Raw genomic sequence first — 25,401 nt, forward strand, 5'->3', positions numbered from 1 at the left:
ATATATATATATATATATATATTCCTTTTATTATAATATAAAATCGTATCTTGTTACTGATCCGGTTACATTGTATTCTGGGGTCGGTTTCTCCATGAAGGATGCATATTGCCTTCGTATTTGGGAGAAACAAGATAGCACAATTATGATGCTTACTGCTTCATAAAGGCCTTAAAATGCTGTCTAGGTGGGCAGCTCAATTCAGGTTTTGGAACAAAGCGACTACTTCATATAACACCTACACATCAACCTCCCTGCTTTTGCTTTAGCACGAGACCTGAGCGATATCCATTGCAAAATTAGGCCATATCCTTCAACTCATGCCATCACCAGCTAAAAAAGGTAAATTCACAGGAAGTAAATTGATATTAATGCAAGCATAACTTGCATAAAATGCATAAGAATGGTTTTTAAACCCTAAAAGATGAGAAATTATTTTCTGAAGCAATTCTTTAAATCCTATCTGACTTGAGGTCACTTGAACAGACATATCCACGTTTTTTCTTTCTCATCTAATATCTTACATGTTCATTTTCAGTAGTCAAATAATCTTTCACAACAGGAACTCGAGTTCCTGTGAGGATCGTATAGGGATTGTTACCATGGTGAGGAAAGAGGGTATTTTGAGTGAGACGGCATAGCATTTTCCAGTCTCCCTCTCTCTCTCTCTCTCTCTCTCTCTCCCTCTCTCTCCCTCTCTCTCTCTCTCACACGTTTTCCTCTTTCTCACCCCACTATCTCGGTTTTCTTACTTTTCTCTCACGCCTAATTTTGTATCCCACTGTCCTTATCTCCTCTCCCTCTCTCTTGCCATGTGTGTGTGTGTGTGTGTGTGTACTTGTACAACTATCTTTGTGAGGACCAGTTTGAGTTTTAGACCATTGGAGTGAGGACAAAGAGAGTAAAGTGAGGACATTTTGTCCGGTCCTCACTTTCTGAGACCCCTTTAAAGGCCTGTTTGAGGGTCGAGACTTGGTTTTAGGGATAAGGTTATAATGAGGTTAAGGGTCGGTTTGGGGTCAGGGGTCGGGTTAGGCACTTAGTTGTGATGGGTAAGGTTAGGGTAAGCGGCTAGAGATGCATTGTGTCAATTAATGTCCTCATAAAGATAGCTGTACAAGAATGTATGTGTGTGTGTGTGTGTGTGTGTGTGTGTGTGTGTGCGTGTGTGCGTGTGTGCGTGTGTGTGTGTGTGTGTGTGTGTGTGTGTGTGTGTGTGTATTGCCCTATGAACCTGCAAACCAGATGAGATGGCGAAAGGATAACAAGGCAAAATAAACCAGCCAAGTTGATTTACAGTATGGAGCTCATGATCTACATGCGGATTCGCTTCATCAACATCTGCTTTATGAGCAACAGCACAGGTGTGTAGAAGTTCTGACCTGATCTCAGAGAGGTTAGACAACAACTGGGAAAGAGTTGGAAGACAATCATAATTGTGCCTCTTTAAATAGGACTAATGGGTGAGTACTGTACGAGTGTGTACGTGTATAAATAGCGCACTGCCCTGTAAAAGCCGTTTATAGCCATCACTGAAGGACAAGCCCTGATAATCACAGGTCTTAACTGGGTCAAAGGTCAGCACACAAGTAGCTCCGTCCCATTCACGAGACAACTGCTGCTGCTGTCACACTGTGTGTTCAGTGACTCTGTGCAGTCTATCATTATCTCAGAGGGTGTGTGTATGGGATCATGACTGTAACCAGGAAACACAAAGACCAGCTTCTATTAAACTGCTCGAGTAAACAGACCACATGAAAAGAGAGCACTTTCATCACGCATGCTTCATTCAGTTTCAGTCTGTCCGGTTCTTCCTTCAATCGTTTTCATCTCGGTCTCATTCACTCATCTGCCGTGTCGACATTTGTCCATCTGGCAGTCTTGTCATTCAGGCAGAGAGCAAAGAGGCTAAATCACACGAAACCACCAACACTGACCATGGAGACTAACCCAATTTGGACAATAATTGTTTTTATGGGGTTGTAATGGCGTTTTATTATTTACATGTGCTAGCTGCCAATTTTATTACTGTCTGAAATTGAGACATCAGTGTTTTTCTTCTCCCACAACCCAAGAGAAAATAATCTGATCCAAATGGCCTGCTGGTTTCTGACAAACTGGATTGAATTGAATTCCAGTCTGACTCTCTAGTATATGTTCGTTTTCTTCAGTACTGGGTGAGATTATTGATTTCCTCTGTGTCTATGCATGTTCTCTATGTTTTGTGAAGAGATGAAACAGAACATATAGAGGATGTGCAGGTTGTGCTCCAAACACATGTCCCAGAATGCACAGCAAAAGCCGCTGTATTAATGTCTTTCGACATGCACAAATGTAAATCTGACAGACATATAAAAGTTATCATCAGGCTGCATTAGCGTGCTTAAGAGGAAATGTCAGTTCACGCTGCGTTCTGAAGATCACAGGCTGGTTAATGCATGAGAGCAGAAACCATAAACAAAAGCAAAGGTCATTTCTGCAGCAAACAAAACATCACTGGACTTGTGACTATCAGCTCATGAAGGAAATCATGTTAAGGACGAGCTGGCTGGTTGAACATCTCATCGTGAGCGCGTCAAGACATATTTGAGTAAAAAATAAAACAAAATTTTTTGAGTAAAAACTGAAACAAAACTGTTGTTCACAGAATATTATGGCAGCTTGTGTCAAATAAATAAATGCAACTTTATCTCACATTTCTGACTTTTTTCTCACAATTCCGAGTTTGTATCACATAATTCTGACTTTTTTTCAGAATTACGAGAAATAAAGTCAGAACTGCGATATATAGACTCACAATTGTGAGAAAAAAAGTCTGAATTGCGACTTTACATATCTTGCAATTCTGACTTTTTTTCTAAGAATTGTTAGATCATTTTTTCCTTTCACGGTTCGTCAATACATCATGCGTCGGGTCAGATGCGTCGGGTCAGAGGTCACTCTTACGCCGGAACTAGACTTGCGTACGGCCGTTACCGGAAGCCAATCATTATAGTTTATAAAGTTATTAATATGAATATTTTTCCTAACAAAAACACATGGCTTTGCTTCAGAGGGCCTTTATTAACCCCTGGAGTCGTATGGATTACTTTTATGATGGATGGATGCGCTTATTTGCCTTCAAAAACTCAGCTACCATTCACTCCCCATTATAAAACTTAGAAGATGCTGGATATTTTTTAAATATAACTCTGATTGTGTTTGGCTGAAAGAAGAAAGTCATATTCACCTAGGATGGCTTGAGGGTGTGTAAATTATGGAATAATTTTTGGGTGAACTAACCCTTTAAGCTTTAGGGACAAGTGTCTTCGCTACAATCACTAATGATACTTCTATTGGATGGCTGTTGTTTCAGTTTTATCTATGTATATTGTTTCTGTCAATATTGTTGTGACTATATGTGTCCTTATGTGATTGTAATGTGTGTGCGGGTGTGTAAATGTAAATATACCATATTCAATACCATATTCAATAAATATACCACATTCAAATAAACCATATATAAAAATACATGAATCATTTAAAACCTGATTGATCAGTGAAACGTGCACATGGCTTATTCCAGCTTTTTTATCCCTTTTAGACCTAAATCACACGCCCGCTGCCACAACCGAAGGCTAATGTTCAGATCTGGAAATCTTATTTTATGTGACAGGTCATCTGGATAAGTCCTGAGTCCCTGTGGACAGCAGCGGCTCGGAGGGGCTCAGGGTCTAATCACTGCATTACGCTGACATGACAGACCCACAAGACACTGCTGACAACAGCAGACTCTCCTGAGGAAGCTAAATATCCTCTCTGGTGGAAGCGATAACTCTCTGGAAAGTGTGTTATTATTGCATTTGTTCTGGATCATCATTACATTACGGTGTTAAATGTCCTGTAAAGCGACCTAACGTTGTCGCAGTCTGATGATCACAACAGTCTCGATAACAACAAGCATCTGACAATACGAGCAGGGCGCGAACAGTTAAACAATTGGACTAGCAACACAAAACACAAAGACAAGGAAGTGTGCTATTGTGTTTGACTTCTCGCCAAAGATCAGTCTGCAGCTAAACAGTGATGACGTTGTTACAACTAAAATTATTAAAAATCTGCAATTAAAATAAAGCTGAAATAAAGTAAAATATATTAGATTACACTTCAACTAAAAAAAGAAAAGAAAATTTTAAGAAATGTTGCCTTAGTAAATAATTGAATTAATTAAGTTGGAGTACTAAAACTACTTAAACTGAAATAAAGTTACAAATATAAAATAAAACTAATACAACATGAAAACTGAAATTGAAAAAAAAAATATATATATAATAATATATGAATAATAGTAAAATAACACTGACGCGATATTGCAAAAACAATCTCAAGGGTGAAAAAGTAGATGACGTTATGCACAAATTTTCTTTACAAAGAAAATTTTCATTTTCGTTTTCGCAGATCAGTGTGAACGGAGATCGTTTTGACAACATTGTCGCCCGTACGCAAAAAGAGGCAAAGGAAAACCATTTCCATTTATAGAACAGCATTGTCATGTATATGTACCCTAAGAGGTCTTGGTGCCACAATTTCAGAGCACGTCCAAATGATCTAGTCTAGTAATTTTCTAAGTAGATATAAGGACCTTTAAAGCTAAAATGTGTAGTTTCTGAACCACTAACAAAAATGGAATTGCAAATAGAATGTTTTAAAACAGATTGACTGAATACTTAGCCCCGCCCCCAACAATTAGCCCCGCCCCCAAACTCACAGCATTGGTTGAGCCAATGTTGCACAAACAAACAATGTCACTTTTAGGGGAAACTGCCATATTACAGGTTTACATATAGTTAAACAGGGATCAGAGAAAGTATTATACACTGCAAAACAACATATTTTCTCTTCAACCCGAGAGAAATGCATCTGGGGTCAACGAGGAAGAATAACCAGAACACAATCCGACACTATGCACTGAATTATTTTGAGTTAAATCTGATTACATGGCATCACAGAGGGAGTTGGTCGAATCTCCATCAATGATCAGACGGACTGAACGTTCACAACCACCTGAGGTCAATGGATCTCTCCAGAGGGCATTCAGATGTCATGACAAGCGTTCACACACTGTATAGGACACAGTGTACCAGCCACATGCACTGCGCAAGAAATAAATAAATAAAAGCGCGCTCCTTCTTATGTGCAAAGGGATTATTTGGTCATGCTTAGCAATGTGCATTTGCATGAGAAAAGAAATGCATTAACTCTGTGAAAGTGCATCCACTGCAAGCCGTTTACCTTATTGCAGTACAGCATCCAAACCTCATACAGTCTCTCGGTCGATGCCATTCTGCACTGCAAGCTGTGAGCATGTAGGCAGAAACCTTCCTGATGATAACGTGATCAATATTCCCGAGTCCTCATGGTGGAAGGAGTTTGCCCAAAAACCACATTCGCTCGTGGATCACAAATCCCACCAATGGGTGAATAGTAGTCTGTGTTAATCCAGGGTGACAGATCGTGTCATTTCCTCTGTGCACGGTTAAATCACATCCATCATGTGAACGATACGAATCCCAGATGGCTTGGACTTGTGCGTTTCCGGCACTTTTCCACCAGCAGCTTTCTGATATTCCCAAAAAATTCCTCTGCTCTTCCAAGCCCTGTCGACAAATAGAGCACACATTAAAAACAAGATGCTGCATGAATGCATTGCAATTCCCAAAAGCACATTTGCATGCCACGGATAACAGTAAATTTGCAATGCATGACTCTGAAAGAAGGAAAAAAAAAATCCCAAAATAAACAGAGACCCATGACATCATCTCAAGCCAACTCAACATGTTCACAGAGCCAACAGAAAGAGCAAGTCATGTAAACTATATTTAAACTCCAGCATTGACAATATCAGATCATATTATAATGTGTACAGTTATTATTTATATATGCCCAAAAATGTGCAAATAGTAAAAGAGTTGATCTAGAACTCTAGGTGTTGTTATTGTATTCTATAGATACTAGACTAAAAATACTCTAGACTCTACATTTGAGGGTGTGAAAACATGCAACACTTGTGTAATTCTGTAAAGATATGACCAACGGCATATTTCTTGACTTAGATTTAGATATAACACTTATGAAACCCCCAGTAATGGCAAGACTTGTCATTTTATAAACATTAGATCATAATAACAAATGGCAACGGCATATACAAGACTAATAAGATCCTCGCATTAATACATCAGTTTCCTATGAGTCTGAAACTCACCTGCCTCAACAAAAGCAGCCCGTCGAAACTCCCGAGCCGAAGCTTGTGTTCTGGTTACCAATCCAGGAATGTTGCATGAACCGAAAGCGCCACTGACATTTAAACCCGGTCAGTCTAAACACCCCAAACTGGCTTTTGACTCATCTTGTAACCAGATCAGCCTGACAGCCCGGGTGCATTTGACGAATATCATTGCACTGGATTGCGACGGCTCATTACAAAGCCACAGCACGGGCTCGGGAAGGTTGAAGGTGTGTGTGTGTGTATGAGTGTGTGGGCACGGGCACGCGCGCGCGCGCCTGTGTATGTTTTTCTTCGTAGATGTTTTACGACAGGCCGCACTCCTTTACGTTGCCTATGTGGAGCTCATGTGAGTCGCAAAGGCGTGGCTGAAACTCGCGTTCATTACGTAATCTAATTAATATTCATGATCACTATTTTATCTGATTAGCGATCACATGCCAACGTCAGAACGTTTTGACCGTCGGCCAATCAAGTAGGCTCACTGCATAAATATGACCGTGCGTAATTAATATTAATAAGATGCCTTCAACTTAGAAGGACAGGTAAAAGTATGTGAATATACTTTTCTTTAATATCTTTGATATTAATATTAACCTCATATGCAATAGCTGATGTTGAACATGTTATTAATGTTTTATGACGCTATGTAATTCATTTGTATCTTTCGAAATGTTATATTTTGTTGAAAGTAAACGTTTTAAAAATACTTAAGTTCAGCATCGACAATTCGTTAGTCGCTGTATTTAAATCTAAAATTCGAGTAATTCAATCTATAATTCCTTTGTAACGTTTAAGTTATTTTGACATACACACATTACAAGAGTAGGGCCTAATATGTAAAAAAAATAAAAAATAAAAAGTGCAGAAACTCTATATATGATATATGAGCACTCCCTGCTGGCTAAAGAGCGCAAACACAGAAATACTTCAGTACAGTTCATCAAATGCAGCCCAAATTTCTGGAAATTAAATATTACTTTTGTGATCTCAAAAATAAAAATCACACACATTAGATAAACTAGTAAAGTTACAAGGGAAATAAGGTCAGTAAATGATCAAGAACAATTAAAGGTTAACAAATGAGACCTTATTGTAAAGTGTTACTGATAATTATTTATCTGACATTTTTATTTATTTGGCAGGAACTTCAAGTTTAGAATTTCACTTTGATTCTACTGAAATAAGAAAAGGCAAAAAAAAAAAAAAAATGACTGGACACCAACGAGTTAAGAAACAGAGTAAGAATATATTTATCATATGTCTAAATACAGTTAACATAGAAACAAAAAAAAATCAGTGAATACAATATCGGTCACAGGTAAAACTGCTCAGGCCTTCAGTTTGATCATGATTGAGTTCCAGAGCACATGTTGAGGCAGTGTTGAAGGCCGTTTGAACAGCACAGCGTTGATGGTTTGGTTTATCTCTTCACAGGATTAAAACGTGTGCAGTTTCTTCATAGAGAGGAAGAGGAGGAGGAGGAGGGTTTTGGAAATCTGAACACAGAGATACACACAAACACATGCACTGTACACACACACCCACACTTTCACGGTCACAGGCTGAGTGGGTGATGTACTAATAACCTTCACACACACACACACACACACACATACGTGACATCTGGCTCCCAGCATTCATGGCTCAGTTTGATGACCTCACTCATAGGAGCTGGATCAAATCCAGTGATCTGCAGTTAGTTCATGATGTGATTGGCTGCTGTGAACATCAAACAGGAAGCTCTGATCACACACTGACACAGGCTGCATCCCAAATCCCATACTTCCTATACTACTATAGTAGGTGAAAAACAGTATGTGACAAAAGAAGTATGTCTGAATTCACAGCACTCATAAAAGAGTAGGAAAAAAGTACCCGGATGACCTACTTCTTCTGGCGAGATGATGGACACTTTACTATCCCATGAGGCCACGGGAGAGGATCAGTGAATGACAGTGAAGCGACGTAACTGATACTGGTAGGTCACATGTTAATGACAACATGGCGAATGTAGTACGTCCAGATTGCATTCATACTACACACACTCATACTATATAGAACGTACTTTTTTACCGGTTGTGAAATAATGACTTATTCAAAATCAGTACCGACTCAAGAGAGTGTGCGATTTTGGATGCAGCCATTGTCTAATGGGAATAGCATACTAACAGTGCATACTGTAGTATGTGCACAGTGTGCATAGAATACTTGGGTGACCTAGTACATTAGTCAGAATGTGCAGCATACAGATGAGCGCACAGCATTGAATAAGACACAAGTCACGGCGTGTCTTTCTTTCATTTTTCTGTCCATAATGAAAGTGAAACCGTTGCATAAAGTGAAAAAAATCACAGTCAATCTGAGCATACAGTATTTGACACTTTAAAGACCCATCAAATGGCTTGACGAATGCAGTTTAACTTCCTGTTTATCAAAAGGACTTGCTTGTCCCAAATAGCTAATAGTACGGCTGCACGATTTAGGGGAATAAAATCTACTTGTTTTTTTTATATATATATATAAAAACGGAGATAGTGAATAAATTAAAAAGCTTTAGGTTTGCTGTGCTAGTTTGTAGGACTGCACAATTTTGCCAAAAACGTAGTGATTATATATCATTATGAGTATAATAATAATAATGTCACTACATATTAAACAAAATATTACTATTGTAATGTCACTGTAAAATTGTACAAAAATCAAGTATTTAAGAAAAATTTACTGCGAACCAAGCCGCTCGATATGCAGTGCATATATTTATTTAAATAAATAGCAGCCTTTGTGATTTGATAACCGCACTATATCACAATTTGGGTTTTATTTTAATAATCGTGCAGCCCTAGATAATAGGCTTTTAGTTTAGGTCATAGGCATTTATGATGATTTTATACTTGCTATTGCTAGTCAGGAAATGTCTAGGCAGCTGGTATGTGCTCATTCTAGAGAGCATTTGATTGGCTAAAAATGTAGATACGCCCATAAGTGCAAGATGATGTCATCAATATTTTGGTCCACAAAGAGAGGGAATTTAGACCAATGAGATGCAAACCAAGTGAACGACAAAACGTAGCAGCTGGTTAGGATGGATTAACATGAAATATATGTATCGCTAGTTGCCTGGGTCAAGGTTTGCGTGAGAAAGGAATTGGACTAGAGAGGGACGGCGAGGTTTAGGAGAAGTCCCACATGCCGTCCTCTGGCTCGGTGTCGGTGGGAGACGGGGTGTTGCAGGTCTGGGTCGGTGTTCCTGATGGAGGTGTGTCTGGAGGACAGGACACTGGCACGGCCGGATACATCAAACTAAGGAAAGAGTCCCTCGTGTGTTTCTTCACCTGGAAAACACACAGATCAATGCATGAATTACTCAGACTGAAGACTTAGTGAAAGCTTGATGAAAGGGTGAATGTACCTGTCTGAAGAAGGGGTGGCTGAGGAGAGCAGTCGCAGACGGCCTGAACAACAAACACACACAATGCATGGGGTTCAGTAACGATAAAGAGCCACATTTACTAAACAGGGCAAATTAGCGTGAGAGCGCAATTCTATAAAAGCGCAGATGGGAGTGGAAAGTTCTGTGCGTAAATTAAAGAACAGACGCAGCCAGACCATTTCCATAATGAACAACGCAATCTACCAAGAGCAGCAAAATTACCGTCTGGTTTAAGACATGCTTTTTAGGTGGTAAATAAATAATTAATTCGACAAGCGCAAACCTTAGTAAATCACCTTGCACGATTCATTTAAATACTCTCGTCCCATACATTTTGTGTCTGAAAGAGAAACTTCTACAAATGCATATGCAATAAAGTCAGCCGCAAAATCTGTCCACGCCTTCTCAGCGCTCATTCTTCACAGCGTGTCTTTAGTAAATCCTGACAGTGGTGTTTTAATGCCAAAAGAGGGTCTGCGCTTGTGCAAGCTGTTAGTAAATCTGTCACAAAAAGTTAAAAGAGATATCTGTATCTGCTCTAGACAAGGTGAACATTTTTTTATCATCATACCAATAGCAGGTGAATAAAGAAAACACTTTAAAAATAAATAAATATATTTTTTGCATTTCATTAAAATTATATGACTATGGAATTATTTAGCCGTTTTTCACCTTGTATATTTGCAGCAAACCCCAACAGATGTGTCACACTGTATAAACTAACTTTTTATTGATAAAGGGGCCATTTCAAACTTTATTTATTACATTTTCCCCCTTAAGTCCACTTCTGATGTTACTAAAGTTTTTGTGCAAAAACGTCACAGTAATAGAATAGTAACATCATGTTGCGATCAATAAATGACCATAAAACCTTATGCAAAAAAATAAAATAAAATAAAAATAATAATAATAATATATATATATTATATTTTACATATTTTGTGTAAAGTTCTTATAGGCAATTTGATTACAAAAATGCAATCTTAATGTCAGGTTTAAAGTCCACTTATACTATTAGTAAACTTTTAACATTTTTAATTAGAAGAAATCAGCATATTAGAATGATTTCTGGAGGATCATGTGACACTGAAGACTGGAGTAATGATGCTGAAAATTCAGCTTTGATCACAGGAATAAATTATATTTTAAAATATATTACAATAGAAAACAGTTTCACAATTTTACTGTTTTTACTGTATTCTTGACCAAATAAATGCAGCCTTGGTGAGCAGAAGTCTTCTTCTGTAAGAAATCTTACAGACCCCAAACATGTTGAAATTCTTCTAAAAGCTTGATCTGTCCATTCTGAGCTCTGGCAGTGTCGTGTGTTTGCGAAGGGTCTCGCGGTCTCTACCTGCGCTCAGGCTGCTGCTGCAGGCACAGTTGGACCAGGTTGTGCAGTGTGACCGAGTGGTTTTTGGGGGCGGGGCTTTGAGGTCTCTCCGCAGTGGCAGTACGAGTCAAACTTCCAGTCGCAACACTCTCGCCGATCCCAGAATCCACACCGGAGCGAGACACCTTGAGCGCCCCCATGTCTCCGAGCGGGTAAGGGGGGACGTCGAGGAGACAACAGTGAGAACCCCGCAGCTTCTGAAGCAGCATCTGAAGAAGAAGAAACAGGAAGTGAGTGTTCAGTAATCATAGTTGCCGTGCTCACAGATGGCACACGTGAAGAGCGGCAGTACCAGAGTGGGCGGCATGTCCTGGAACGGCACTCTGCCACTGACCAGCTCACATGCCACGATTCCCAGACTGTAGATGTCTGATTTCACTCCATAGCCATGAAGATCCTTCATCACAGAAAGAGAGACACAAAAAACCATCATAATGACTCATGAAGCTATACGTTTAGAATTGATCTTGGTCCTGACCTTGACCGGGACTTATAATTAGGAATGGACAAAATATTAGTACTGTATTGGTTATCGGCCGATATTAGTGAACCGACTTTTTAAATGGACTGCTATAGGATGATTTTTGTGTATATACACTCATATACTCATACACACACACACACACACACACACACATAGACTACTTTCAAAAACATAAAAAAAATCTTCATGTTTCCTAACTTTTGACCAGTAGTTTATACGTCAGAAATCATTCTAATATGCTGATTTGGTGCTCATTTCTTATTATTATCAATGATGAAAAGAGTTGTGGAGTTTAATATTTTTGTGTAAATCTTAAACAAACAAAAAAATTCTGAATTCTTTGCTGAATAGAAAGTTCAAAAGAACAGCATTTATTTTAAATAGAAATCTTGGTCCCACTTTATATTAAGCGGCTTTAAGTATTATGTACTTTCATTGAAAAATATGTACAATGTACTAATTGTGTTTGTGTTGTATTGTAAAACACTTGTGCTGCTATTGAGGTGTGATACGGGTAAGGTGACACCTGTCCCAGGTGTGGTGGTATGAGTAGGTTTAAGGATGGGTTAAGGTGTAAGGGAAGGGTCAACAGTGTAATTACAAATGTAATTACATACATTAATTACAGCTGTAATTACATGCAGGTATTTTTTTAAATATAAGAACAATGTCCATTGTATCAAATTATTAATTTCACTGTAAGTGCATAGTGCTTTAAGCCACTTAATATAAAGTGGGACCGAAATCTTTTGTAACATTAGAAATGTATTTACTGTCACTTTTGATCAATTTAATGCATCCTTGCGGAATAAAACTATTCATTTCTTTAAAAGAAATCTTACTGACGCCAAATTTTGAAAGGTAGCATGTATATCAGACAATTTTGCATATTTAATTGTGCATGCTCATATTTTACATTTAGATTGCGCCTGTCATAATCAAACGCTCACTTCATATATTTTTTTATATATATATTGTTTGTTGTTTTATACTGTCTATAATGCTGCTGTTTGGATCAGCTTTCTCATCTGGATTGTCACCTGTCGCAGAAGCTCCGGGCTCAGCCACGGCAGGAGAGACGGACTGTGCTGAGGCATGTCATACACAGCTCTCATCCTCTTGCCATCCTTCATCAGACTGTACACACTCTGAAGCCCTGACAAACACACACGGCCTTCAGCTGACAGCAGCACATGACTCGCCTTCACACCTCTGCAGGAGAGAGGAGATGAGATGAGAAGAGACGACAGGAGACGAGGCCAGATTAAAGAGATAGTTCACTCAAAATTTCTGGGTTGTTGCATTATGGGTCATTCCAAACCCATAAGACTTTTGTTCATCTTTGGAACTCAAATTAAGATATTTTTAATGAAATTTGAAGTGATTTCTGTCCCTTCATTGAAAGACTTTTCACCCAAAACTCGGACGGTTCAATTCATAAAGAGATAAAATCAATAAATCCATATTTATTGAGCAGTTTAATCCAATTCTTCTATCGCTTTATATGACGAACAAATTCAATTTAGGCTTTTAATTCACATTTAAACATTGATCAGCGAACATCAACAGAAGCTCAAACACACTGCGTGAAACATGAGAATGAACCTCATTGGTTCTCACGCATCAAGCAAGCATGCTTGAGCTTCCGTTTACCATATTTGAACGCTGATCAATGTTTATATGTGAATAAAAGCCTAAATGAATCATATAAAGCGATCGTATCTCATCAGAAGACTTGTGCTGCGTCCCAATTCCCATACTATCCATCCTAAAAAGTATTAGAAATTAGAATTAATGTGTTTAAATCATAGTATGTTGTAATGTGTATTACATTGATACCCGTTTGCTCTACCATTTCCGGTTAAAATACGTGCAGATCCTAATCCGTGCTCACCCTAAAGGCCAATATTACCCACAACCAATTGTGGTTTGGACGAGGATTCGATTAGAACTACAAACACGAATAAGTGTTTTAAAAAAAAACTACAAACATGGCGGATGTGCGAGACCGATAGTTAAGTAGAGAGGTTTAGATAAAGGGGTTTGAGTGATTACCTAACGAAAAGATATTTATTCAATGTTATCCACATTATATTTCATCTGCAACAGCATTGTGAACTTTTATAAAGATACGTTTGGTCTGTAACTTTTAAACGCATCATTATGCAAATGCACGGGGAGAGTCTCTGCATGAAAGAGCAGATCAACGTGCTCGTGCGTTTCTCTCCGATACAGTAGGAAATTAGATTAAATTGAATATGGGGGACTTTAACTGTGATAAGATGATTGACAGGGCAGTTTATACGGTGACAGGATGCATGTACCTAAGAAACAGAGCGGTCCGTTAAACACACAATTATGATGAAGTAGTTTGACCCAAAGCTTGCCTACTCTTCTCTTTTCTTCACAAAAACAGTACATACTTTTAGGGCATGGTATAAGTAGGCGAATTGGGATGCAGCATTTCACAATCTCTTTATGAAAGTTTTGAAGCATCAGTGTTTTGGGTGAATAGACTTTCAAGGAGGGACAGAAATCTCTCATTTGTGTTCCGAAGATGAACAAAAGTCTGATGGCATGACATTTTGTTGCATTTTTGGGTGAACTATCCCTTTAATTCAAGCCTCTGTGAATCCGAGCCCTCATGCGCTCACCTGTGCACGTAGCCCATGTGATGCAGGTACTCGAGCGCTCGGAGAACTCCGTACAGCAGGTACGCCATCAGAGACTCGCTCATTCCATCCGGAAAGTACGACCTGAGCAGAGAGTCTGCAGAGCCTGAATGAGACACGTGCAGAGAAATCATGAGCGAAGGATGGGGACAGAAAAAGAAGGTAAGAGACAGATGAGTGTGGACTCTTACCGTAACCCATGAGAGGAGACAGAACCCAGAGCTGACAGCAGGAGCTGAACACCAGTCTGGACGTGAGCAGGTTCGGGTGACGGAACCGTCGGGACAGCAGAACCTCATTCTGCGATTAATATGCACAAACTATGAATGCACAAGCACATAGGCTTTTCTGAGAAAAAGTTGTGTGTGTGTCTAAAATCTGAAAATGCCCTCACAATAACAGTCAATCCTCTTCAACCAACGCAAGGACAACCATCATAACAGGGCCAAAAGAAAACCTCTCTTGCTCACGAGTTGTTGCAAACACCAATGCTGTTATTTTTCGGAATAATGACGTCAGCCCGTTTCTCAAACAAATCATGGTATGGCTTCAAAAACCTTACAATATAATACACAAGTCTTATGGGCTACTTTTTATGTTTTTTGTCATTTTTGGAGCTTAACGGTTATTTCATACACAAACAGTCACTATGAAAATAGCCTCATGTTACAAAAATGATCATGAAAAATTCTCTTTTTCTCATTTTACTAAGAGTGTGAACCGGTACTACAGTATATATGTATTTTTTATGCAGTCTGCTTTCATTAATAAAATCTCATTGATTTTTACATCAACAACATTCATGCTAAAATAATATTAATATAAATAAATGTTTATTATTTTCTAATAATATTATATTATATAATATATACTGTTACTATTAACATTTCAGATTTAAAAGCTCCCTTCATAAACAAAAACAGACGAAATCAATAGAAATGCCAATACCATAAAAGCCTGAAAAAAAAAAAAAAATCATTTTACATATTTTTTTCTAAAGTTTCAATAGACGATGTGATTTTAAATGATATATTTTTGACTATTATTTGATAAGTCAAAGCTTAGAAAAACTCAAATAGTAGAAATCAATGGTGAGCTTTCATCAGTGTACTACACACCATCAGCTGCAGCAGCTCATCTTCTGTACACTCGTCCAGGTTTGTGTTTTTTACTGCCACCAGCCGGCCAGACGGTGTGTGACGTGCCATGTTCACCTGACTGAGGTTATTAAAGCCCCGGCCTGCACAAAAATACACACACACATAAGCATTAAGAACAGAGTAAGAGTATGGTAATGCATGATAAACAAGATTCCAGGGAATAACTAACTTAGGTTACTCTTTATTTTAAGGTGTCATTGTTACAGTGTAATTATATATTTAAAGGAGAAGTTCACTTTTAAAATGAAAATTCTGTCATCATATACTCACCCTCATGTTGTTTCAAAGCTGTATGAATTTCTTTCTTATGCTGAACAGAAAGGAAGATATTTAGTATATACCCAATGACTTCCATAGTATATTTTTTTCCTACTATGGAAGTCATTGGGACCCAAAAACTGTCCGGTTACTGATATTCTTCTAAATATCTTCCTTTCTGTTCAGCAGAAGAAAGAAATTCATACAGCTTTGAAACAACATGAGGGTGAGTATATGATGACAGAATTTTCATTTTAAAAGTGAACTTCTCCTTTAAGTACTGAGTAATATTAAGCAACTACATGTACTTACTATAGGGTTAGGGTAGGATTAGGGTTTGGTTGCATGTAATTATGCATAATTTACTGCTATTACTATGGTAAGTACATGTAACATATGTAACAAGGACACTGTAAAATAAAGTGTTACCCTAACTTATATCATACTATTAAGTAAGACATGATCCCTACCCAGTTGTGTCAGCAGCTGATAGTGGGCGGAGTCAGTGGAAAGATCTGTGATGTCATCTCCATCCGTCAACACAGAACACGGAGAGACGTCACTGCTCTGTCACACACACACAAACGACAGCAACACACGTCCACATATGAACAAACACGTCAACACATACATGAGTTAGATGTTCGCTAGGGAATTCTGGTGAAGACTTCAAATGTCAATAGAACATAACGAGACACTTTCTGTCCTGAGAATGACACTCATGTGATGCTGGAGGACCGAGCAGAAGATAGTTGGAAGAATATTCACAGGTCTCAGATCAGCTTTATCCTGCATGATAGTATAATGACTGAGAAACAGGGCTATTACCGTTAACTAAAGCTATTAAAAACATGTAAAGCTGAAATAAAATAAAATCTAAATATTAGATGAAAAAGTTTAACATAATTAGAAATCTTGCCTTGCCTTGGTGTTGCTACTGCCATTGAGCTACAGTAGTAGTGCTTTGTAATTAGAAATGAAAAAATATTAAACTCAGCAATTAATTACATAATTCATAAGTTCACTCAGTTCCTCATTAGTACAAGTCTTAAACATTGAGTTTTTTTTCTTGCTTTGAATAATATTGTCATATTGAAGTCTTGTTGCAGAAACAGAACATGCATTGCATCACTGTGAACTATAAGGGGTGATTGAGTTATGTTCAAATCGCTTCGCAATTAAGCCAGATTTGATATTATTCAAGTAGCTTCTATAAATGTCAACACTACAACAATTTATACTTTAGCTAACTTCAGCTCATAACTTTATTATTGAATAATACTAGTAGACCATGTATAATAATTCTAGACCATGAATGGGACAGTGACTCAGCAGGGCTGCAATAAAAGACTAAATATTTCTGTCACAGGAGGGGAATCACAGACGCCTTCAACATTCAGACAAAGACATGGGACATAACACAAGTGAGCTTTCATCCAGATCGATGGGACAGAAAAACTGCTTTGTGACGCCCAACACAATAGATCCACTCAGAACACACTTGAGCACAACAACAATCTGAAACTCACTGGAGCTTGTGCTGAATATCCAATGACGCTTCAATTGGCATGAGTGACGTGTCCATCGCAAGACATAGTGTCTGCTACAGGGACTTTCACACTGACAACTATCTGCAGTGACAAAGTGACTGGAAGTCATTCATTTTAAATAAGAGTTGATGATTTAAAGCGACGTGGGCAAAAGAGGCCGTAGGCAATGCGACAAAGCTGGGTTAAATTTCATAATGGATATTTAGGTATCAAACAGGACACAGATTTGAAATGTAATTATTATTATTAACACAAACATGATGACATTAATAATGTTTCAAATGTTTCAAATATATTTTGTATATATATACAGTATATGCATGTATGCATGTGTATATATATATATATATATATATATATATAGTCGTTCTCAGAATTAATCATACCCCTTGTAAATATGATCAAAAATGGCTGTAAAATATAAATCTGCATCGTTTATCCTTTTGATCTTTCATTCAAAAAATTTGCAAAAATCTAACCTTTCATTGAAGTAAAATAATTGAAAGTGGGGGGGAAATCACATTATAAAAAATTTTTCTCCAAATTATTCATACCCCTAGAATTTTTTATGAATAAACTATCTCTGAAGTATATTCCCATTAATATTTACCTTTTTAGCACACCAGGGTGACTAGGAACATGAAATTGTCCAGCTATGACTTCTTGTTTCACAGGAGTTTAAATATGAGGAAACACAAAGGCCAAATCCCCTGAATCATCCATCACAATGAGTAAAACCAAAGAATATAGTTCTGATGTGCAGCAAAAGATTGTTGAGCTTCACAAAATAGAAAGTGGCTGTAAGAAAATATCTAAAGAATTGAAAATCCCCATTTTGACCATCAGGGCAATAATTAAGAAGTTATAATCAACTAAAGATGTTACGAATCCTCCTGGAAGAAGATGTGTGTCTATACTGTCTTAATGGACGGTGAGGATGAAAGTTTGAGTGGCCAAAGACTCTCCAATAATCACAGATGGAGAATTGCAGAGATTAGTTGAGTCTTGGGGGTCAGAAAACCTATTAAAAAAATAAATCAACCCCTACATCCCCACATGTTGTTTGGGAGGTTTTCAAGAAAAATGCTCCTCGCTCATCCAAAAACAAACTCCAGCATATTCAGTTGTCAGACATGACTGGAACTTCAAACGGCACATGGATCTGTGGTCAGATGAAACTAAAAAAAGAGCTTTTTGGCAGCAAACATGCTAGATGGGTTTGGTGCACACAAGGATAAAAAGTACCCCATGTGTACAATTTAATATACTATTGGATCTTTAATGTTGTGGGCCTATTAAGACTTCTTATTCAGATATATGGCATCGTGGATTCTATCAAATATCAACAGATAAAAAATCAAAACCTGACGCCTTCTGCTAGAAGAGAAAAAAAAAGGAAATATCTAACTTGAGGATATATATGTTCATGTTCCATAAAGGGGATGCTTGTTTGAAGAATGCCATCTGGTGGCATAGAAACCATTATACTTGCATTGATTAATACTTTTTAATGGTCTTCTGCAGCATTTGAGGCATATTTAGGTACAGCAGCTGTTTCAATATTTTACATGCTTTTATGTTGTCCTAATTTCAGTAACATTTTAGGCTATGTAGTTTTACATTTTATTAATTTTTTTATTTTTAGATCTTTATTGAATTAACAACTCAGCTGTATGTGGAGTCCTTTTGAGTAGAAATGCATATTGCAATAGTCTGTAACTACTACAATTTTAACTTATTTTAATATATAAATTCAGTTAAATCATCAAACATTTGTATGACTTGCCAGTGACTTGCTTAACCCAAGCTACGACTTGACTTGAATAGCTTGACATAACTTGACTTGACTTTTCACAAAATTGACTTGGACTTGCTTGAGACTTGAAGGTTAAGACTTGAGACTTACTTTTGACTTGCACATGTGTGACTTACTCCCACCTCTCACCTAGGCCAGTATTTCTCTAATAATCACTCTGATCTTTATCCTTTATAAACTGCCCTCTCTTATTGCCAGTCTGATCTGCTTTTGAACCAGTATACAAACTAATATAGCCTATCTATAAATTAAAGGATCGTAAAACTCTAAATCAGACATTTTAAAAGACTGCTGATGTATGTTTGCACATGATGAGACCCTAGTGAAAAATGAATATACTAAAATGTATTTGAAATACATTACAGTATACTACAAATACATTTACATATTTATGTATAAATACCCTACAATTGTACCTTTAGTATACTAATTTGGTATACTAAAAGTTTGCTGAATTGGAACTAATTTTGTACTTAATGCAATTTAGTTATCCAGAAATAGTGCTGAAGTTCAACTAAATATATATACATACATACATACACACATACACATACACATATATATATATTTATCTAGTTGTTCTGAAACCCTCCACCTCCACCAGCTCCACCTGCCTAGATCTGCTACGGGATTTGCTAAAAAAAAAATATAATATATAGCAAATCCCCTTTTGATAGTAACATGGCACTTCAAATAATGCTTCAAATGAGTGTTAAAAATTATTTTTTTAATCCTTCATTCTAGAGATTCGTTCACAAACACTGATCATTCAATAATAAAACAAGTGAAGTCTTTATGAGTGAGTCATTGAATCATTCATTCAAACCAATTTAGTTTATAAATGAAACATTTTTAAATAGACTGCAGCAATTAGTAATTTGTCAGAATCTCCAGTAATTTACATGTTATTTTATTAAGTTGTCTGTTCAGAAACAAGGTTGAATCGTGATCTCTATTTGTAACCGAAAACAATTGTGATTCTTAATGTATCCAGAACCGTGGAGCTATAATATATATATAGACAGATAGATATATATATATATATATAGTAGATTCCTCTTCCTGTCATTCCCATGTAAACTCTATTTCAACACCCTCTGGTTTGTGGCCAATTCAATTCAAATTCTACCTGACACCACATTGAGCCAATTCCTAAATTTACCATTTTGACTCAGTCCTGCTTGCGATCATCAACAGTGCAGTAATTTAATCACGTTCTGTGTGAATTCCCCAAGAGTGAAAGTCAATGCCTGATGCCTTCACACACACCACTGAAGCCATCATGATCTATTATTAGACTCTACTGACCGAGCACTGATGGCTGATGTCTTCATACTGCTCCTCTATGCTGATGGACTGGACGTGTGAGTGGGACGAGATACAGGAGCAGTCCTGAGGGGAAGAGGGGAGGAAAGATGAGACACACCCCCCACCCCACAAAGGAATATGGAGATGAATATGAAAATCCAAAGAATGAATATGCATTAAAGGGTGGGCTGAAGGGCAAAGCAAGACGAGGCAAAAGGAAGACATGATTATGGAAATCAAACTAGCCATGTTTGGTTACAGGAATGTTCCAATGCAAAAAGTCAACATGAAAAAAAAAAAAAAAAAATAGACAAATACATTTTACTTCCATAATGTGACGCATTACTGAGTAAAACGATATTTGTGATCCATTGTCCATTGTAAGTGCATTACTGTAAACGTGATTTGTGTTCGCTTTTACAAACTGAGGGACGAATCATGCTTGTAGAACCAGTTTTGAATCCGGAACATTAGGAGCGACACATGATGATATTAATAATGAATTTATACACTCACTTAAAGGATTATTAGGAACACCATACTAATACTGTGTTTGACCCCCTTTCGCCTTCAGAACTGCCTTAATTCTACGTGGCATTGATTCAACAAGGTGCTGAAAGCATTCTTTAGAAATGTTGGCCCATATTGATAGGATAGCATCTTGCAGTTGATGGAGATTTGTGGGATGCACATCCAGGGCACGAAGCTCCCGTTCCACCACATCCCAAAGATGCTCTATTGGGTTGAGATCTGGTGACTGTGGGGGCCATTTTAGTACAGTGAACTCATTGTCATGTTCAAGAAACCAATATGAAATGATTCGAGCTTTGTGACATGGTGCATTATCCTGCTGGAAGTAGCCATCAGAGGATGGGTACATGGTGGTCATAAAGGGATGGACATGGTCAGAAACAATGCTCAGGTAGGCCGTGGCATTTAAACGATGCCCAATTGGCACTAAGGGACCTAAAGTGTGCCAAGAAAACATCCCCCACACCATTACACCACCACCACCAGCCTGCACAGTGGTAACAAGGCATGATGGATCCATGTTCTCATTCTGTTTACGCCAAATTCTGACTCTACCATCTGAATGTCTCAACAGAAATCGAGACTCATCAGACCAGGCAACATTTTTCCAGTCTTCAACTGTCCAATTTTGGTGAGCTCGTGCAAATTGTAGCCTCTTTTTCCTATTTGTAGTGGAGATGAGTGGTACCCGGTGGGGTCTTCTGCTGTTGTAGCCCATCCGCCTCAAGGTGGTGCGTGTTGTGGCTTCACAAATGCTTTGCTGCATACCTCGGTTGTAATGAGTGGTTATTTCAGTCAAAGTTGCTCTTCTATCAGCTTGAATCAGTCGGCCCATTCTCCTCTGACCTCTAGCATCAACAAGGCATTTTCGCCCACAGGATTGCCGCATACTGGATGTTTTTCCCTTTTCACACCATTCTTTGTAAACCCTAGAAATGGTTGTGCGTGAAAATCCCAGTAACTGAGCAGATTGTGAAATACTCAGACCGGCCCGTCTGGCACCAACAACCATGCCACGCTCAAAATTGCTTAAATCACCTTTCTTTCCCATTCTGACATTCAGTTTGGAGTTCAGGAGATTGTCTTGACCAGGACCACACCCCTAAATGCATTGAAGCAACTGCCATGTGATTGGTTGATTAGATAATTGCATTAATGAGAAATTGAACAGGTGTTCCTAATAATCCTTTAGGTGAGTGTATATAATTAGGAATTATGATTATTATGAATAATGGTGGACGAACGCTTAACGGTAATTTCCCAGAATGTTCTTTTAAAATAGAATTGATGTCAAAATGTTCTTTTATAACATTAGTTAAAAACAATGCAATGGACATTTTGTATTGATGCCAAATTAACATCTGTTTTCACTCTGACAGTATTTATTTATTTATGTATTACTGAGTGAAACAGGATCCAATGTAAGTGTATTACAGCAAACACGTGTGCTTTTTGTGTGCTTTTACACACTACGGAACAAGTCATGCTTAATATAGACCTTATTCACAACAGCCATCTTTGATTTTCATCCAAGCGAATGAAAGCGAGGCTGTGAGGGACAGACGTACAACTCTTCAGTGGGTTGTACTGTTATTTAATGGTGTTTTTTGATTGTTCTGCTGATGAAACACAGCAAAAATATCTTTCCAAGATATTTCAGTCGACAAAAAAACCTGAGCTGTGGAAAATTATAAGTGATTTAGGAGCTTTACACAGCTTTTTACAGCCGATTGCAAACACGACACGTTTATCTATCACTCACAGCCTTGCTTTCATTATGCACAATATATCAGACACCATCAGTATCGGCCAATATATGAAGAGTTCAGATGCAAAAGCCTCTAAGTGCCATCTGAAATTTTCTTATAGAATGATCATATTTATCAAGCTCATTTATTTAAGTTCAGTAATTTCACTTAAATGGCAATTAATAGGTAATTTTCATTGCCATTTAAGTGAAATTACTGAACTTAAATAAACGATCTTGATAAAAATGATCATTCTAGAAGAAAATTTCAGATGGCACTTAGAGGCTTTTGCATCTGAACTCTTCATATGTTCATTTTTAATGTTATCGTTATCAGTCTAATAAGAAAATTTGTCCGATATCATCATTTACATTTACATTTGGCAGACGCTTTTATCCAAAGCGACTTACATTGCATTTCAAGGTACACATTTTACATTCTTATCAGTTCTCAGTTCTTGCTTTCCCTTGGAATCTTAAAGCTGATAAATAATGGATTATTTCCTTGAGCTGAGACACTTCAGATGTGCACTGTTGGACATGATGGTTTTGAATTGCTTGAAATATGATTGGAATCACTTCAAAAAAGGAAAATACAGTAAAGTGCAACAAAGAGCGCTAGTCTGTCATATAGGCTACATTCAATTATAATGAGAACTTTGAGAAGTGCTTGGGACATGCCTTTTAATGGTGAGACTTTAGTTTTTGTAATCAGGCTCTCAAAAATTATATAAAAATGTTGATTTATCAGCCAATATATCAGTTATTATCAGCTTTCAAATATAAAGAATTATCGTTATAGGCCAAAATTTCCATATGGGTGCATCCCAAACACCTGTCATGGCGCTGCTCTGAATAAAGTCTATAGAACCTTTATCCAGAAGATTTCTTCATGAGTGAGACATTGACACGATCCTCTTGGATTCAGAGGTGAGGTGGAGAATTGGTGGATATTAATGAGGGCGTTTATTATTAAATGTGCCGATATCTAGGGACTAGAGAAGAATCAGGCCATGGATTTTGTTCAGTGAACACCTTCAGTCCATATTATAATAACATCCCTAAAGTGCTCCTCCTATATGAATACTAAACCCACTCCAGAATCAAAACCAAACATTTCTGATACCTAAAAACCTGCAGAAATAAACACAGAAAGCATGAATCATGAGCTTAGCACAAACAAGCTGGGTGTAAAAAGATTCGACTCTCACCAGAAACGACATGAGGTGCTTTCGGCTGAGCTGATGCTTCACTGGAGTTCATTTATCTGATTCTGGAGACAGTGCATCTGCAAAAAATACTTCAGTGGCTGTTTCCAGATTGCCACGCTGCATTTGTCATTGCAAGAAAAAAACTGCATGAAAAGCACAATGTTTTTCCGCTTACCTGGCTATGCTCGGATTTCACTGCATAAAAAGACTTCATCTCATTTCATGCTGCTCCATTAGAGTCCTATGAAACAAACCAAACGCTTTCAAGCAAATATCAGATTTCCAGGGCTTAAATAACATTGCATATGATCCAAATCCGTAGCTTTCATTAGAATTGCACACTATTTTCTAACTGAAAGCTTATCGAGATGATTATTTCTCAACAGTCTGATTTCAAATATATCCTGTCTTAAATTCCTCAGCATCCACGCATGTGCCCACGAACAGAGCAGCCGGATTCAGTGTCTGCTCCGCTTGAATGAGTCTTTGAGTCTGATCTCCTCTCTGCTCCAGACATCATCATCATCATCTTCTTCTTCATCTTCAGTTATCTCGGCTGATGAGATGTCACATCTGTCTAGACGCATCAGCTCTGATATCGCCCACAGATGACATTGGGAACTACTGTCCATTTTGTGTCGTTATGTAATTACTATTAGCAGCATCGAAATGAGTTCATGCTTTCCAGATTACACTTTATTTCTTTAATAAGGAAAATATTAAAGATTATTACATATTTATATCAAAAGACTTCTTAGTTAGATTGCAATTGTAAATTAAATAAATGCATAATGATGCACAATGCAGCAGACATATAGATCCACATCCCCAAATTGGATGAAATCTTAATTATTAATCATGTAATTATCAGAGAAACTGACAGCATGGTGCCCTTCCTAGTCCTTGACAGTGAATGCATGTAGGTTAACAGGGTTAAGAACAGAAAAATCTTCAAGAAAGAGCCATGGTGCACTAGAAGGCTCTAAAATAATCTGGACTTTAACATTAAACCCAACTTGTTTCATATCAATTTAAATAATGTTGCATTTGGTGACTGTACTAGAGAATTAAGACATTAATAATGCACGTTTAACATTATTTGCACGTGCTACCATAACTATTGTTTTATCATACCATGCATAGCAATAATTTGCTGGGTTTGATGTGACCCTCAAAGCCATATATAATAAAAACAACTCACCATTGTTATGAATGTGGATGGAGGTTCATCTGTAAATTGATTTAGTACCCTTGGTTTTGACGGCGAGCGTCACTTCTGGACAGTTACAGTCACATCACAGTTTTATTCTATGAGTAAAATAGAATAACGCGGCGCCTCTAACATTTAATAACATTTGTAAGTTGACTTGCCAAAGCTTTTCTTCACAGTCCCAGCTGATCACGCTCCGGAGATATTTACATAATAAAGGTCTTTCATACATGTCGTAAATGAGCACCAGACAGGGTTGTATATAATAAAAGTCTCTTAATAATTCCACTAAACTAGAAGGCTATACATAATAAAAGCACTCACTCTATCCAATGAATTCCCCTCTACCTTTTAAATATTTTTGTA

General features: G+C 37.6%; 2 protein-coding genes across 9 annotated transcripts in view; both read right to left on the bottom strand.

Moving 5' to 3' along the window:
* The window catches only part of nbeal1 (neurobeachin-like 1), a 62,341-nt gene extending 55,909 nt beyond the window's left edge, over positions 1–6,432 (bottom strand). For 4 of the 6 annotated variants that reach the window (XM_079884150.1, XM_079884149.1, XM_079884148.1 and 1 more), the window contains exons 1-2: positions 6,242–6,375; positions 5,272–5,636 (exon numbers count right to left, since the gene is read on the bottom strand). In XM_079884150.1, the coding sequence (XP_079740276.1) occupies positions 5,272–5,322 (51 nt within the window). In that variant the 5' untranslated portion in view covers positions 5,323–5,636; positions 6,242–6,375. Of the gene's footprint in view, positions 1–5,271; positions 5,637–6,241 lie in introns of all 6 variants that reach the window. The other 2 variants (XM_079884152.1, XM_079884151.1) reach the window with 1 other exon arrangement.
* Positions 6,433–8,606: 2,174 nt separating this feature from the next.
* Positions 8,607–25,257, bottom strand: stradb (STE20 related adaptor beta). Of its 3 annotated transcripts, XM_079882741.1 has the most exons (13): positions 25,027–25,257; positions 24,001–24,066; positions 23,826–23,902; positions 20,337–20,420; positions 16,133–16,229; positions 15,363–15,484; positions 14,436–14,544; positions 14,227–14,350; positions 12,613–12,784; positions 11,381–11,485; positions 11,050–11,297; positions 9,675–9,717; positions 8,607–9,597 (listed from the first exon to the last, which is right to left on the bottom strand). In XM_079882741.1, exons 3-13 carry the CDS (start codon positions 23,835–23,837, stop codon positions 9,436–9,438), a joined length of 1,278 nt encoding a protein of 425 aa, XP_079738867.1. In that variant the 5' UTR covers positions 23,838–23,902; positions 24,001–24,066; positions 25,027–25,257; the 3' UTR covers positions 8,607–9,435. The 3 variants fall into 3 exon arrangements, with proteins under 3 accessions (XP_079738867.1, XP_079738868.1, XP_079738866.1); XM_079882742.1 differs by lacking the exons at positions 20,337–20,420; positions 24,001–24,066; positions 25,027–25,257 and having other exon boundaries at positions 23,826–23,838; XM_079882740.1 differs by lacking the exons at positions 23,826–23,902; positions 24,001–24,066; positions 25,027–25,257 and having other exon boundaries at positions 20,337–20,605.
* Positions 25,258–25,401: the final 144 nt, after the last annotated feature.

This window comes from Squalius cephalus (genome assembly GCF_949319135.1).
Source record: "Squalius cephalus genome assembly, chromosome: 10".
Classification (NCBI taxonomy): domain Eukaryota; kingdom Metazoa; phylum Chordata; class Actinopteri; order Cypriniformes; family Leuciscidae; genus Squalius; species Squalius cephalus.